This window comes from Triplophysa dalaica, chromosome 18, assembly GCF_015846415.1.
Source record: "Triplophysa dalaica isolate WHDGS20190420 chromosome 18, ASM1584641v1, whole genome shotgun sequence".
Classification (NCBI taxonomy): Eukaryota; Metazoa; Chordata; class Actinopteri; order Cypriniformes; family Nemacheilidae; genus Triplophysa; species Triplophysa dalaica.
Genome location: NC_079559.1, coordinates 16,065,386 through 16,080,750, shown reverse-complemented (window position 1 = coordinate 16,080,750; position 15,365 = coordinate 16,065,386). Strand labels below are relative to the sequence as shown.

The 15,365-nt window shown below is 36.8% G+C and overlaps 2 protein-coding genes across 5 annotated transcripts in view; both read left to right on the top strand.

The window, feature by feature from the left end:
* Positions 1 to 5,190, top strand: part of si:dkey-220o5.5 (actin filament-associated protein 1-like 2) — a 46,743-nt gene extending 41,553 nt beyond the window's left edge. For both annotated transcript variants that reach the window (XM_056772427.1, XM_056772424.1), the window contains exons 13-15: positions 1,813 to 1,982; positions 2,801 to 2,897; positions 3,999 to 5,190. In XM_056772427.1, coding sequence (XP_056628405.1) covers positions 1,813 to 1,982; positions 2,801 to 2,869 — 239 coding nt within the window. In that variant the 3' untranslated portion in view covers positions 2,870 to 2,897; positions 3,999 to 5,190. The remainder of the gene's footprint in view (positions 1 to 1,812; positions 1,983 to 2,800; positions 2,898 to 3,998) is intronic.
* An 892-nt stretch (positions 5,191 to 6,082) lies between these two features.
* Positions 6,083 to 15,348, top strand: fhip2b (FHF complex subunit HOOK interacting protein 2B). Of its 3 annotated transcripts, none has more exons than XM_056772422.1 (18): positions 6,083 to 6,500; positions 7,183 to 7,258; positions 8,145 to 8,311; positions 8,399 to 8,503; positions 9,504 to 9,623; positions 9,721 to 9,906; positions 10,129 to 10,325; positions 10,401 to 10,518; positions 10,768 to 10,844; positions 11,367 to 11,559; positions 11,641 to 11,810; positions 11,895 to 12,035; positions 12,281 to 12,371; positions 12,565 to 12,603; positions 12,984 to 13,124; positions 13,240 to 13,380; positions 13,581 to 13,681; positions 14,524 to 15,348. In XM_056772422.1, exons 1-18 carry the CDS (start codon positions 6,450 to 6,452, stop codon positions 14,624 to 14,626), a joined length of 2,217 nt encoding a protein of 738 aa, XP_056628400.1. In that variant the 5' UTR covers positions 6,083 to 6,449; the 3' UTR covers positions 14,627 to 15,348. The 3 variants fall into 3 exon arrangements, with proteins under 3 accessions (XP_056628400.1, XP_056628399.1, XP_056628401.1); XM_056772421.1 differs by having other exon boundaries at positions 6,084 to 6,500; positions 7,180 to 7,258; XM_056772423.1 differs by lacking the exon at positions 12,565 to 12,603 and having other exon boundaries at positions 6,086 to 6,500; positions 7,180 to 7,258.
* Positions 15,349 to 15,365: the final 17 nt, after the last annotated feature.

The following is a 15,365-nucleotide window of genomic DNA, read 5'->3' as shown; positions in this document are numbered from 1 at the left end:
GAACACATGAATACATGTACGTCTTCGCCATCACTTCCTCTTCACAGATTCACAAACACTTGACAATTCAGAGGCATCTGCTTTCAATTTGGGGCACTTAATAATTATACGGCGGCTGGTTGCTCGCAACTTTCCATGCTCCTGGTTTACTGGATTTGCATAATGTCCCAGAGCATCATTTTGTGCTGACAGAAAACTGTTTGTAGGATCGCACATTGCATTTATAAAGCTAGTATGAGCTACATCCAAATTGTTTAACCAGGGGTCCTCAGAAAAGATCCTCAAAAAACTTTTAAATGGGTATTTAAAGGGTAAAAAAACAATATGGTTCACTTGAATTTGACATTCAAGTATAGTAGCATTTTAAGTGAACACTACTGAGAAAAATGAGAAACTTCATATGGAGAAGCAGTTTTCCGCATCATTGTGCCTATGACTTAATGTGTACTTGACAAATTGACCTTTTGTGGTTTGTCTATGGACTTTGATGTGTAGGATTATGATCATGAATCTATTTACAATGCTGTTTTTCTCATCAGGTGGATCAAATTACAATTGTGCAGCGAATATCCACTTAAAGGAACAGTTCACCCCAAAAAATGTTTTACTCAATCTCAAGTTGTTCCAAATTTGTATAAATTTCTGTGTTCATTAGAAAGCTATTTGAAAGAATATAACATGACAGATTTGGGGCACCATAGTAGGGAAAAATGTGTAATAAAATTCTTTGTTCTGTTGAACACAAAAGAAGATATTTTGAAGAATGTATGAAAGCAAACAGTTCTGGGGCACTTTTGACTACCATGGTAATTTTCTTACTATGAGAGTTAATGGGGTCCAAGACCTGTTTGGTTACAAGCATCAAATATCTTTCTATTTGTTCATCAGAACAAAGACGTTTAAACAGATTTGGAACAACTTTTTTATTTTTAGGTGAACCACAAAGCATTTGGACAGTTACTGTAAGCCAGACTTAAAATGTCTGAATTTCAGACAAATTGTCATGTATTTCAAGCAAACTATTTTGCAAAAAGAAGTTGAGTTTCAAATGATGAAATAATAAATACATTAAAACATTTGATTTGGAATGTATATTTGCACCATGTTTGCACCATATGTACACTATCTTCTGCACTAAGCTCCTGTCACCAAGTCAAATTCCTTGTGTGTGTGTAAACATACTTTGTAATAAAGCTCCTTCTGATTCTGAACAAATAACTTTTTTACCTAAAAATCTAAAGAATCACTTTGATATTTTGTTATCGGAAGCTTTGACATTCAGATAAATACACAGCATGCAGAATGATGATAACTTGTTGTCCAAATACTTTTTTTGCCCACTATATGAACATTTTGTAGAGTACATGAGTTTGTATAATAGTGTTACAGGGCATGTGAGGTGAGATTTTGTGTGTTTCTGGACTCAGTATAAGAAGGAAACGCTCATGCACTTTCGTTTTGGATGAGACCCGTGGCTGCTGGCCTTTATATTCGCTCGTGGTTTTGGTCGCAAAGCAGGGATGTAGCCTTGTGGCATGCGTGCGTGCGCACACACACATTCTTTTAAGACTCTTTAGTCGTAACCCTGAGAATTTCATGTTTGCTTTTTGAACCCAACTTTCCAGTGTGAGCTTTTCTCAGGGAAGAGATTAATAGAGGGGAAAAGTAGAAAAGTGAAGGGTACATGCATCCACAAAACCTTAAAGAACCAGAAAGCAACACTATCCATTAAGACCATTAAGTTTTTCACATTTAACAGGATGAAATATTTTTTGACTTATCCTAAAACCATTTTTGTATTTATATTGTCAGATACGAAAAAGTTTGAGATCGAGAGGGGTGTCCAGATGTTGAACTTGACAGGAAAGAGGCGCGTGCAGTTGCGTGCAGGGTCAGAGGTCAACTTGGTGAGCGTGGGCGCAAAGCCTGCCAAACAGAGTTCCTTCAGGCGGTCCCTCGCTTTCTGCACTGAACGAGCACAGGTAACACTCCATCACACAGGGACATGTCACTGTGATGATCTCAGAGGGTAACACAGTAACACTTTGACAATGTTTAAGGTACAGTTATGTTTGTGTACCATGGGACTCCAAAATTATTGGCGTTATGATAGAAGAACAAGTTCTTGCTATCTGCATGCAGACGTTTTTGCTCTTAGACTGCCATCTGTTGTTTGGATTGCGTAACAGATTTTCCACATCAATCACAATGATGTTTTTGTTTTTTGATTTTAGTATTTATTTTTATAAAGTGTCAAACAGATTAATATTGACTAGTTAAACAATTTTCAAGAATTGTGAATCACTGTGAACACTTTTAACATTTGGCAAATGTAGCATCCATCTAAGCATACATAATTTGCCCTTAATTATTATTATAAATATATATGTAATGTAAGGGAAGAACATGTGACTTGTCTTGTTTGGTGCTGTGTTTGTCGGTTGTCACTGCTGTTGTGTAGCTCAGTAATTACAGTGGTTTGGTTTAAGAGCCATTTCCTCCCAGAGGAACAGAAAGTAATGCTTTGATAAGAGCAGCTTTAAAGGGACAGTTCACCCAAAATGAAATTTCTGTCCTCATTGATTCACCCTCATGTGGTTCATAACCTGTGTATAACTCTTACTTCTGCGGAACATGAAAGATGTTTTGAGGAAAGTCTCAGGGGTTTTGTGCACACAATGGAGGTCAGTGAGGGTCAGTGTTGTTCTGCAAAGAAAGAAAATCATAAAGGTTTGGAATGACATAATGGTGAGGAGCTAATGTAAACATTTTTGGTTCCCTTTCTCTCTCTCTAATTCAGGGTGGGTTCTTCACACCGCTTTTGAGAAGAACTGCCTCAGCAAAAAGCACCCTAAAGAAAGTTCATTGAGCATGGCAGGGTCCTGCAAAGGAGGAAGGTACGACTCTCACATGAATTTGACAGAGCTTGTTGAAATGATCCTTGCTTGTTAAATCTGCACAACACACATAAGTGATTAATTTTAAAAGTTGTTTTATGAAATGTATTTCAAATCCTACTTAGTTATCTATTTAGACAATTTTTTTGACATCCTTTGCATGCTTCAATGAATAGTTTAATACTGTCTTATGATACTTCATTCAAGTCAAATTCTATTGAAAAAATAGAATAGTCTTGCATATTTTTGCAAGCAAAGTACCTACCATCTAGAAATGATGGGATAATTCTCATTGGATAAAATTTAGAGTAAAATCACAGAAAAACTCTAATTTATTCTCTATTTGATTTATTGATTTATTTACCCCCAAGTATGAAGTTAGCATCAGCAGTATGAGTTTTATACAAAGATAAAAAATCACGGGTATTCTTCAAATTAGGAAATTAGCCAGCATTACCAAGTCACTTTCTTAGAGCGTTGCGGTCACACTTCCATTTAGCAGTTTTAAGGGTCCAATAGGATTTTTTCCTAAAGATCTTTTGACAGAAATGCAATGTAATATACTTAACTATGTCTTCAGAGGTGTATAAAAACCTTACATAATGAAACGTTATGTTTTTATTACCTTTGAATGAGCTATTTCTATCTTCATACACCACAGTTATCCCCTTACATGGAATTCACCATGTTGTTTCTACAGTAGCCCTAACCTGGGGTCGGCAACCTTTGCGACCAAAAGTGACATATGTACCTGGCATGCACTCATCTATTCAATTAAATATCTGAAAAAACAAATAGGAAAAAAACAAGCATTTACATACATACGTTATCTCCTTTGGCGAAAACTTGATGATGTCTTAGTTCTGTGTCAGCCACCGTAATATTTTGAAAGGGAGGGGTTGAGTGACCTGTTGGTTGCAATTTGCAGCCTCACCACTAGATGCCACTAAATTTCATTCGCTGGACATTAAAGAAAGCCCTTTCACAAAACGAATGATTAACTCAAGAAGAGACAACAGTAATTTAATCAAGCCGGAGAATTGATTTCCTTCAGTAAATATCAGTGTGACGTTTAACCTTTATCTCTGTTTGTGTCTGTAGGAGTGGGAAACCTAAGCTTCAGGTTGAAGAGATTACACTCACACGTTCTTCTCACATCGTCAGTATGTTATTGCACTGAAAAGAATATTATTTCCAAGCATGTGGATCATGCAGTGATTTGTCTTTTGTTTTCGGGAACTTGGTGCTGTTAATTACTGAAATTCACATACAAATATTCAAACTTCAAATAAGACCAGTGCAAAATTGTTATCCTGGGTTCACACCAAACGCGAATTAAGCGGTTTGAGCAAGTAAATTGCATTACAAAGTCAATAAAAAGACATGAATAGACGCAATCTTGTGGCAGGTGATACGAATCATGCGAATCGGCTTGCAATTGCCACGAATGCACGTCAATCTCGTCTTTCGCGCAAGTTTAAAATTTTTGTCAGCTCGCATCATTCACACGAAAATAACAAACTTTTCCCCAGAGTAATAAAAGATGCGTGTAACGCATGTTCGGATTTGGTGTGCACCCAGCATTAGGGAACAATTTTACAAACATTTTATCATATCTGGTATTTATGTTGTCATGATGATGATGTACATTTCTTTACAAATATAACTCTTACATTCACTTTTCAGGTATTGAATGACTTTGTCTACAACTGGCACATTTAAAAAAATAGTTTTATGTTTAACAAAGTCTAATGTCAAAGCACAGTATTTATCCTTATGTAAATCAACACACCTGTGACTTTGCAGTGTTTTGACCTGAGTTGAGTTTGCAGTGTTCAGAAAGACATTATCAGTGTCAAAATCAGGACTCATTGTGAAGATCAGACAGGATTTGTTTATAATTAATTGAAAATTATTGAAAAATAATACCTCTTTTTTTATTTTGACACGACTCACAAATCTGTGGTAATTTATCAACATTTTTACTTTATTCCAATGCACATGCATTATTTTATGTTTTTTAGCTTTTATATTTTCTAATAATGTGCCTTAACCATGTTTTTATTTATGTTTTTATTCTTTTAAATGTATCGCTGATTTGTCATTACAGTTGAAGAGATGTTTTTGCTGATATTGATCCCACTTTAGGGAAAGTCTTCTGTATAGTTTGGTTAAGACAGGATTACTTAGTAATATTGTTGTACAAAAAATATATATCTGGTAAACAAACAACATTGGCAGACATATTACAGTTGCATTTTGTTTAAATAAAGCTATGCTGGATAAAGCATAACTTTGGCATTTCTGTGCTTTTTTTATTAATCCTTTTTAAAACCTTTTATGCCATATAAATTGTATTCATTAAATTGGTTTATTCGGCTTTATATGTTTTTTTTTTATTTTATTGTAATTTTCTGAAGTTTTAAAAAAACTTAAACAGATGTCAGCTTGACCTGTTACTATGACTGGTCTATAGGCCTACTGGGATGGTTAAATATATGCTTATAAACATTGTGCAAATCGATAATAACAACATAATAAAAACAAAACATGTTATTGTAAAATACAGACACCTGTGGAACTTTAAGGGTTTTAAATAGTGTTATTATTGTTATTAGAGTTTTATCCTGATAAAAATGTGTGTTTTATCAAAAAAGTTAGATATTGTCGCTGTCCTTCCGAAACCTCGGATGGACAAATTAGATTTTAGGAAATGTAAAAACACTGTACGTTTTAAATGAATAAATAATGTGTTAATGCACTTTTTGATACGTTTTATTCGTTAGATATTTACATAAAATAACAATCACGAAATGTGGACATACAAGGTTATAGAAGGACAGCAGATATTCAAGATTTGACATTGAATCAGTGCACTTGTTTTAGTTTTTGTGATACTATACTAAAGGGATCGTTCACCCAAATATGAAAATGCTGTCATCATTTACTCACCCTCAGATTGTTCCAAACCTGTACAGCCTGCATTTCTTTGCTCTGATGAACACAGAGAAAGATATTTGGAAGAATCTCAGTAACCGAACAGATCTCATCCCCTATTGATTGCTATAGTATGGAAATAAATACTATGGGAGTCAATAGGGGGGTAAGATCTGTTACTGATATTCTTCCAAATATCTTTGTTTTTGTTTAGCAGAACAATTAAATCAAGTAAATGATTACAGAATTTTCATTTTTGGGTGAACTATCCCTTTAAGAGCATATTACGGTGTTACGACTACAATAACAATGTAAATAAAGCTTATTAAAGAATAAATAGTCAAATTATTTATATTTTGACATAGAACATAACTTTTTGTATCATACATGTTTTTCACTATATTTTATGCCCTGCCTACGATCCTCTCTTGTGTTGTACATTATTGCGATATTCATGTTTCTGTCAGTGGGGGTCAGTGTAAGCACGCGCAACCAACGCAGGAGCTAAGCAGCCATGTAAACATCGTTTACGAACTACACTTGCGCTATAAAGAGACATTTAAAGATGTCCCAAACATTACATCTGACTTAAATGAGCTTTTCTGAGATCCAGCCATGGATATGTTTAATAAAGTGACGGCTTTTTTGCAGCAGGCTTTGGAAACTGTAAGTAATGTATAACTGACTTTCGTATATCTTACCTGCTAGCTTAGCATTGCTAACATAATAAACTCCGGAGAACTGTTGCACGATCCTTTAAAACTTACGAAATGTAGCATTTAAGTTTATTTTATCAAGTTTTATAACTAAATGTCTGAATAAGTAGACTGCCAATGGGTTGTCACGCAGTTTGAACTTCGTATAACGAAGTTAGATGTTTATCTTTAGTTTAGCTTGGGTGCTACTTTGATTACAGTCCAGTATTATTGAATCTCACAGACTTGGTTTACTATATCCATGGAAAGGGTATTTGAGCAATTATGTATAGCTATCATGCATTTAAGTGTCTGATACAGTGTTGACTTCTTATTGGAGAGTTGTTCATGTGGAAGTTGCATATTCCTGCAGGTCTGAACAAGTTTGAGAGTCCATAAAACCACCACAGAAAGTCTTGAGGGACTTGCAGGAGTAACTTACAGCATTCATTTACACCACATACTCACACTGTTTTATGCTCTTTGACAAATACTGTGGTACCTCGGTACTGAATGATTACCATATTTATGCAACATATTACAATGTTCAGAAGTACCATAATACATTTTGTGATATTACAACTGTGAATCAAATAAAGTATGTGTATATCTATGTGTATATAAAATGTATTTTTTCTTCTCTGTTATAGCAGGAGCCTTCGATAAACCTGCTGGACTCTTTTGTGGATCACTGGAAAGCAATAACCAATTACTACATTGAAACAACTGGTAAGACCATAATTGACACTTCGCAAGCAGTTTGATTGACTGGCTTACGTCACTGTGATGTAATGTGCCAAGCTCCAGCCTCCCTTCGGAGAGCAGCATTTGCAGTGAGATTTTTAAGGAAAGACGTTTTCAGCAATGAATTCGTAAAGCAACAGCTGTACTGTGTTTGTTGTATTTAACACAAATAAAGATCAAGACGCTGATGGACTGTTATTCTTTTCTGTACTGAACTAATATTTAAAAGTTAACATTTGCTTTCACAAAGAAGGATCACGGCCTACTAAAACTGCCCGAAGATACTCTTTCACTCTCTAAAATAATCATTATTAAACATTTCGGAGTAAATATAAACACTTGATACACCACATTTAGGTTAGCTATACATCAATTTTTGTGACAGTAGTGGCTGAGTTTAGAATTAATGTTATGTTATCGTCTGCTGTTGTGGACCTTTCCCTCTGAAATCAGCGTCCTCAGGGAGTGCACAAATTTACAATGGGAGCGCATGGCTGAGCCTGATACCAGAATATTGTTGGACAGGAACGAAGGGGGACGGGGTTTTTGTGAAGGGTCAATTACCATGTAAATACAACGTTGGAATGTAACGATTCACTGTGAGGCGGTTGAAAATCGATTGTAACATGTGAAGATTCAAATCGGTTGAGATGTTAATGGAATCTTGATTTGTGATGTTACGCTTATAATAATGATTTGTTATTTAACCGGTTTGGTCAGATTTCATGAAAAAAGTCACTTGCAATTTTTGTTCCAGACAGAGATGGCAAAAGAGAGGCAAAAATACATGTTGTGTAAGTAAATTGTGTTTGAATCTTCTTGATGTGCGATAACTAATGCGAACTCTGTGTTCTTTATGTATTTTGCATAGATGAATCTCGTCCAGTGAAGCACACAGACATCCCATGGAGGCTGAAACAGATGTTGGACATCCTGGTGTACGAGGAGAAGCAGGAAGGGGAGGAGACGGGTTCTTGTATGGAATACCTGCTCCAGCATAAATTACTAGAGACACTTTGCACACTGGGTAAAGCACAGGTATGATGACACAAGACAGAGATTGAAGACATGTAGAGTTTAGGGAAATAATGCAGTAACTCTCTTGATCTGTTTGAATGGGTGCAGTATCCTCCAGGGATGAGTCAGCAAGTGATGCTGTTCTTCTCTAAACTTCTGGGCCAGATCCAAAAACCACTGCTGCATTTAATCAATGTATATCGACCTGTACAAGTAAGACATGACTTGTTTTTCTTTGTAAGTATAATTTTGAGCATCATAATTGTGTTTTAACTTTTATAAATTGTGAAAAGTTTGTATGTAGGGGTGCACGATTAATCCCAATGTTCAATAAATATTACATAACCCATCGATTCTGACTATGATATCGCGATGATATCGATTATGTGTAAATGCGAGCTTGTCCGTAAAGGAAGGCTCTTTGATCAGTAGGAAGTGCTGCCACATCTGAAATCACTATGAGTTTCAGGCGCTTATAACTTGCATCTGAAAAGCAACACCCGTCAAACATCATTATAAATATACTTTATGCACGAGAGCGCCCTCTGGCTTTCAGACGCAGTATTTAACTGTAATTCACCGAAGAACTGTGCAATAACAATTGTAGTAAATCTTCTAATCATGTGGTTGATAAACGATTTATCATGCAGCCCTATTTTGATGAATTTGATTGAAAATCCTTATGTTTGTTTGGACTTCTAAAGGAAAAGCGTGTGATTTGTCTATCTGGTCGGGCAAAGCTCAGCTTTTTAAAAAATATAATTCATGAAATTGGTTGAACCAATGTTGCTACGAATAGCAGATTGGGATGTAGAAACTGTGATCATTAAAAAATAAAGAGGTAACACTTCAGTATAGGGGGCTATTCTCATTATTAACTAGTTGTTAAAAGCATGCCTATTATTGGCATATTGGCTCTTTATTACTATTTATAAAACACATATTCTGCTTAACTACACTCTGCATCCCTAATCCTGCCCAATACCTAAACCTAACAACTACCTTAATAACTATTAATAAGCAAAAAATTCAGATTTTATTGGGAAAGAATTCTTAGTTAATGTTTTTTTAAAAAGCTAGAATTGCCACATATACTGATGTGTGACCAAAAAACATAAAAGTGTCGGCTTTGTAGTAAATTAGCCTACAAACCGCTGATATATACTGTATTTGTTCCCCAATCTCAAGATCATTCTTTTGTTACCTTCTCTAGAAACTCATCCATCTATGTGGACTCCCTGAATCGCAGACAGAAAAAGAGGAATCTCAGTTTTTATTTGTTCTTTGCACTCGAGTTAAGAAAGACCCTTATGTTCTAAACTACATCCTTGAGGTACTCTTTCTGTGCGGTGTATTTCTGTTGACAGTCATATAAACGGTTCGTTCTTGTATAAATGACAATGAACATACAACAAATCTACATCACAAAGGTTACCAAAGAGTCTCAGAAACAAAGGTCCAGTTCTACCTCCGAAGAGTCAGTGGAGGAGAGTTGTAGTGGATCTTCTAGTGCAGCCGGGGCGTCCTTCTCCCCTTCTGCCCGGACTGAAGCCCAGTTCTCCAGCATACCTCAGACAGGCATTGTACCAGTACTCATACACTTGGGAAAAAGTCAGGTGAGTCTTCCTTAAGTAATGGAAGACAGGTTTGCTAGTATAAATGGATTGTTCAATGTATGGAAAAAGTTCTTAAATAATTACAAATAATAGATAAGCTCCCAACTGTCATTGGAAACCATCAGTGAACATGCCCTTAGACTTGATGTGTGAAACTTACAAGGATCACAGAAGGATTCTAGAATCACTTATCATGTTTTTAATTATCTTTCTCTCTGTCAGAAAAGTCGCATTGCACTTAGAGCCATGGAGAGTTTGTTGCAGCTGGTCAGTTTACTGCAGGAAGATACTGAACAGCTCCTGGCCGAAAGAACGCCAGTATGTCACTTACTCGCACAGAGATTGACTGAACTTTACTGCCTTGTACCCTCAACGCTCGACCATGCAGACATACACAGTTTGCCCGGCCTACAGTGGAGGTATGACTGTTTAATCTGATGTGTCTGTTTAACCCTTAGCACTACTTTTCTTATCCTCTGTTGTTTTGTTTGCAGGACTCAGTTTACAGAGGACAGTGCAGAGGAGGGTCGGTCGTTCCCTGGCAGCGAGCACGTCTACAGGTTCTTCTGCTTTCTAGACTTCTGCGATCAGATCATCAAAGAAGCACCCAAGGTTTGACAGAGCTTTCAACTGTGTTTCTGTTTAACTTTAAAGCTGCATCTGATGAGTTGAGCAAAATTTGAAACCTTAACATATCCTTACAGTTAGTTTAGCCATTAAGAGTGGAAGAGTAGAAATTACCTAGAAATGAAGCTAGTGAAATTTTTATAATGAGGCTTTGTGACCCTTAAATGTGACCAAAATGTATTTTAGCTGTGCTTACATATATATATGTTGTGTATTTATACGCTGTTCCTGTAGGTACTTGCTACTAAAGTGGCCAAAGCAATTCACCACCAGTGGCTTAAAGGAGTCATTGAGCCTCAACTTCTTCAGATGTGAGTATGACACACAGACGACATACCATTGCTGTCTGCTACCACTATTAGGGGTGTGACAATATACTTCTTAAGATAATGATAATTATAAAGGAACATCCCTTGAACTTCCGACCTCCCCAGAACGCAAATTAAGGTTATTTTGGAGGCTTTCTGACACCTCCATAGATTGCAACACAACCAAACACACGAGCCACATGACATGCATTCGGTGTCAGCAACGCATGCGCGTTCTGAAGATCAGCCTGTGTGGTCAAAAAGCGCATGTGTCGACATTGCTGACACCTGTTACACTATCGTGTGGCACTCAGGAACGCGTGCTGGAAACTAACACTCCAATCAGGAAGTTTTTGAACATAGTCATTCGTTTTTTTTGTTTTCGCATTAAAGTATCCTTGTTGCATTCTATTAATTTATACTGGACCACGAGAGTAAGCAAAATTCTATAAGTGAAATGTTACTCACCAAATTATGAATCATATAAAGCTAATAGATGTTTTCTGTTGGTCTCTGAATGTTCAGGTCAGAGGTTGGGATTCTAGTACACACTGCACTGCTGTCCTGTTCTTTACGTCACACACATTCTCCTTTCCTCTTGGAGGAGCTCATTAATTTTCTTTTGGGCAGCGACACACATTCTGAACAGCGAGATGAATCAACTGCACACAAACTCCGTTATTTCCTTATTGAACACTGCAATCATATTTCAGATGAGGTAACTGCACAGTATTATTTACATGTGCTTTGTTTTGAAACAGTGTATGTTACATTGGGGTTTTTTTTGCTCCTGTTTTAGATCAGCATCACAACGTTGCGTGTGTTTGAGGAGCTTCTAAAGAAACCCAACAGGTACATCTTGACCAATTTGGTGCTTCGGAATCTTGAGATGCGCCACTATAGGATGCCAGGATCAGGGTGCGGGGATGAAAGACAAGGAGCTGAAGCAGATGTTTTAGAAGAGGCTGAGTAAGTGGAGAGTGTCTTCAAATTGGTGTTTGCTCCAGATTCAGATTTAGCTCTTTAAAATAACTTCTGTGCTATCTCTTTTAGCGAGATGGAGGAAGATCCCTTCTTCACAGACATGTATGAAGACAGTGGATTCAGTGGTCAAGAGCCTCTCCTCTCTCTTCCCAGTGTTAGAGAAAAACATAATCCCAGTACACACATACAAGCCGCTGATGTCGTCAACAGGTATCACTACAAAAGATTAACTCAGAATGCTCTAACACCCTGTCTACATCGCACACGAGAACACTTTATAAAGGTTTTGTTATTCGTTATAAGAGATAAGGGTAGATTTTGTGGCTGACACAAGGGGGCGCTGGCAAGTATTTGCCACTCCCAAATTAGTTATCAGTCCTTTTTAAATGCAATTTAGGTATTATAAATGCTGAATTTATAAATTGATTATTTCTATTTTCTTTTTAATTTTATAGCTTCTTGTGCCTAGTGCCTCAAGAGGCAAAGACGTCCCATCTCGTGCAAGAAGTGGGATATGACACATATGTTCACGATGCACACAAATTGGTAAGTTTATATGCTAAATATAGAACATTATATAATTGTATTTTTTATGTAAGGGATAAGTTACAGGCAGCCCAGTGGCTTATTTTGCGATAAAAGCCGGCTGGTTGTACATTACCCCGCTTAATCCGCGGCTAGTTGTGCACTTGAAATGTGAATTTGAAATATTTTATCAGCAAATTTTTACTGAATGCAGACCTTCCACAAAGAAAAGCCGTTTACTTTTGGTTTTAAGGTAAGAAACGAAGTTTCGATGTCACGAACAGACAATTTGGTTTAATCAATTGTAATATAATGTCATACATGTAAGATACAATTACAATAAGATACAATTTAATTCGTCAAAAAAAATCCTGTCATTTGCTGCATCTGGGTTACCGTGTGTTATTAATTTTGAGAGGTTATCGGGGAATAACAAGCCTGGAAATGTCACGACTGGCTAATCAGAATCAAGCATTTCAATCAGCCATGTAATAAATTCACATAACATACAGTAACACGCGTTAATGACATATTGAGTCACATTAATGAGCAAAAGCCGTCAACGTACATTTTTTTGTTACTTCAAGTCTGCTTTAAAAATAATCTGACATTGAAACTGTCCTCTGTGTCTAGTTTAAAGAATGTTCTGCTCTGTCAATCGAGTGGAACTGGCCGGATTCTGCCAAAGCAACTGAAAGCGCTTCAAATACAGACTTCTATGAAGGACACTTCCTTAAAATGCTGTTCGACAAGATTGCTTGCATACTAGAGCAGGTAAAACAATATTGTTAGATCCTCTCCTCTCTACCTTAAAAATCAAACAAACAGTGTCATGTCAACATTTGTCACAATTTATCACAGTATATCTGCGTTTGTATACCTCTGCCAGCCATATGAGCTGAATCTGCAGGTGACGTCAGTTCTATCCAGGTTGGCTGTGTTTCCTCATCCTCACTTGCATGAGTACTTACTGGACCCCTACATCAGCCTAAGTCCTGGAGCACGGTCTCTCTTCTCAACTCTTGTCAGGGTAAGAAGCAGTCATACTCAAAGCTGCCAGTGAGTGAACTGTAGAGGTTGAGAGCTGTTTGATGCTAACTTAAAGCTACTAATGGTACAGATTGTTTACTTTTTCTGAATGAACAGCAGGATTGATGTCCTGGTAAAAAAAAAAAAAAAAACTAGATATGTTCAAGGAAGTGGTTTGAATAGCTGTGCTTTGTGTGGTAGGTGATAGCTGAGCTGATGCAGAGGATCCAACACATCCCCAATGTGACAGAGAGTCTCATGATCGTCAGAAGACAACTGATGGGACAGGAGGAGGAGACAATGTGAGAACTTCACTATACATACACTATACTATACTATAATATACTATACATCACAGTACTTAAAGCTGCAGTCTGTACAGGGCTGTGTGAAGAATACACTTTGCAGTGAAGCACGCGTGCGAGACAGTTTGGCAAGTGCAGTGACAGAGCTGGGTGTTTGTGTGAACTCCGTTTGTCCTTGTCTTTGTGTTGTCTGCAGCTCACAGTGCGAAGACATGAACACATGAACTTTATCTCTAGAGGTTCTTTGAGAGTTTTTAAGCAAGCATTTTACAGTTTGAGTAAAGCTACAGTCAACCACACTGAAACTCAAACGCCTTTCGTGACGACCCGTCAAAATAAAAAAGATGACAACAGGCGTTTTATACCTGTGCTACAACTGTAATAAAAGTTAACGTACAGCCCTGATGTATCTATTGCTTATAAATATAATAGAAGTGTTTTAAGAACTTCCCTGATTCACAATGATGAGCTTATAATAATGATTTGTTCTGTGGGAAATGTCAGTCATTTCTCACCCCTCGAGAAGGACACAAATTTACTTTACACACTTTAAAACTGCAATGGCAAAAATGACAAATTGCAGCTTTAAAGAGAGAGGTCACTTAAACGGGAACTTATACTTGATGGTGTGCTTGACATTTAGTTTGGTGCAGAAGATTAAAATGTAGTTTGTCATAAAGTCATAGGGTTTTAAGCTGCTTTGACAAACTATGATCAACTATGATCTGTTTAAACGTTAGAATTTTGCATTTTGTGAACATTCCTAAACCACCAGGTGGTAATGTGTAAAAATATAAAATCCTGACATTGAAAGTATATTGTTGTGTTTTGTTTGTCAGGATGGATCATGCGACACTGTTAAAGGGTGTTATAGTGCTTGAGGAGTTCTGTAAGGAGCTGGCTGCAATAGCATTTGTCAAACTTCCCATGGAACAACAGTGAAACAACAATGCCAGAAACCAAAGTATGTAACGAATCAGCACCCGAAGAGCATCTGCTGGATAACTGTCTCCATTTACCGAGAAATAGATTTGGACACAGTGTAGTTCTGTGGCAAAAGATATCCATGTGATGTGTTTAGACTGATGGTACAATATATACAGTGCAGGTTGCTTTCGCCAGCAGAAACTGTGAAGCTGCTCATTCTCCAAACTTGCACAGGTCAGAAAGCTTCCTATTACATTGCACTTTAAGTGAAACCGATAGGATTAATGTCTTTTGAACAATATTTAGGGCCGTTACTCAATTATTTTTTACACAACTGAATCAACCGAGGACTTTGAAGAAATCTTATTAGAGGTTTTGAGCTCACTTCACGTTGTATATAATGGCATATTCTGTTGATCTCAAATCAGAACTAGACGATTGGATTTTAAGCCATTGCACATTTACTTTTTTAGGCCTATATTGACTGGACTTCTTAATTATGGTGTGTAATTATCTATGCATTATTTATGTTTATAATTTGGTCACAATTTTTTTTTTAAAGCATTTTAGTGTGCAAAATGTGTGGTTGTCTAGTTGTTTCATCATCAGCCTTTGTTCTCAATATAACTGGAAGTGATATGTGATAGTATTGTAAGATTTTATCAAAATTCTTCACAGCATGACTGTAGGCAATAATTGCTCTGTACTGTCACAGCAATAAACTCCAAAAAAAATTGTTCAGATTTAATTACTT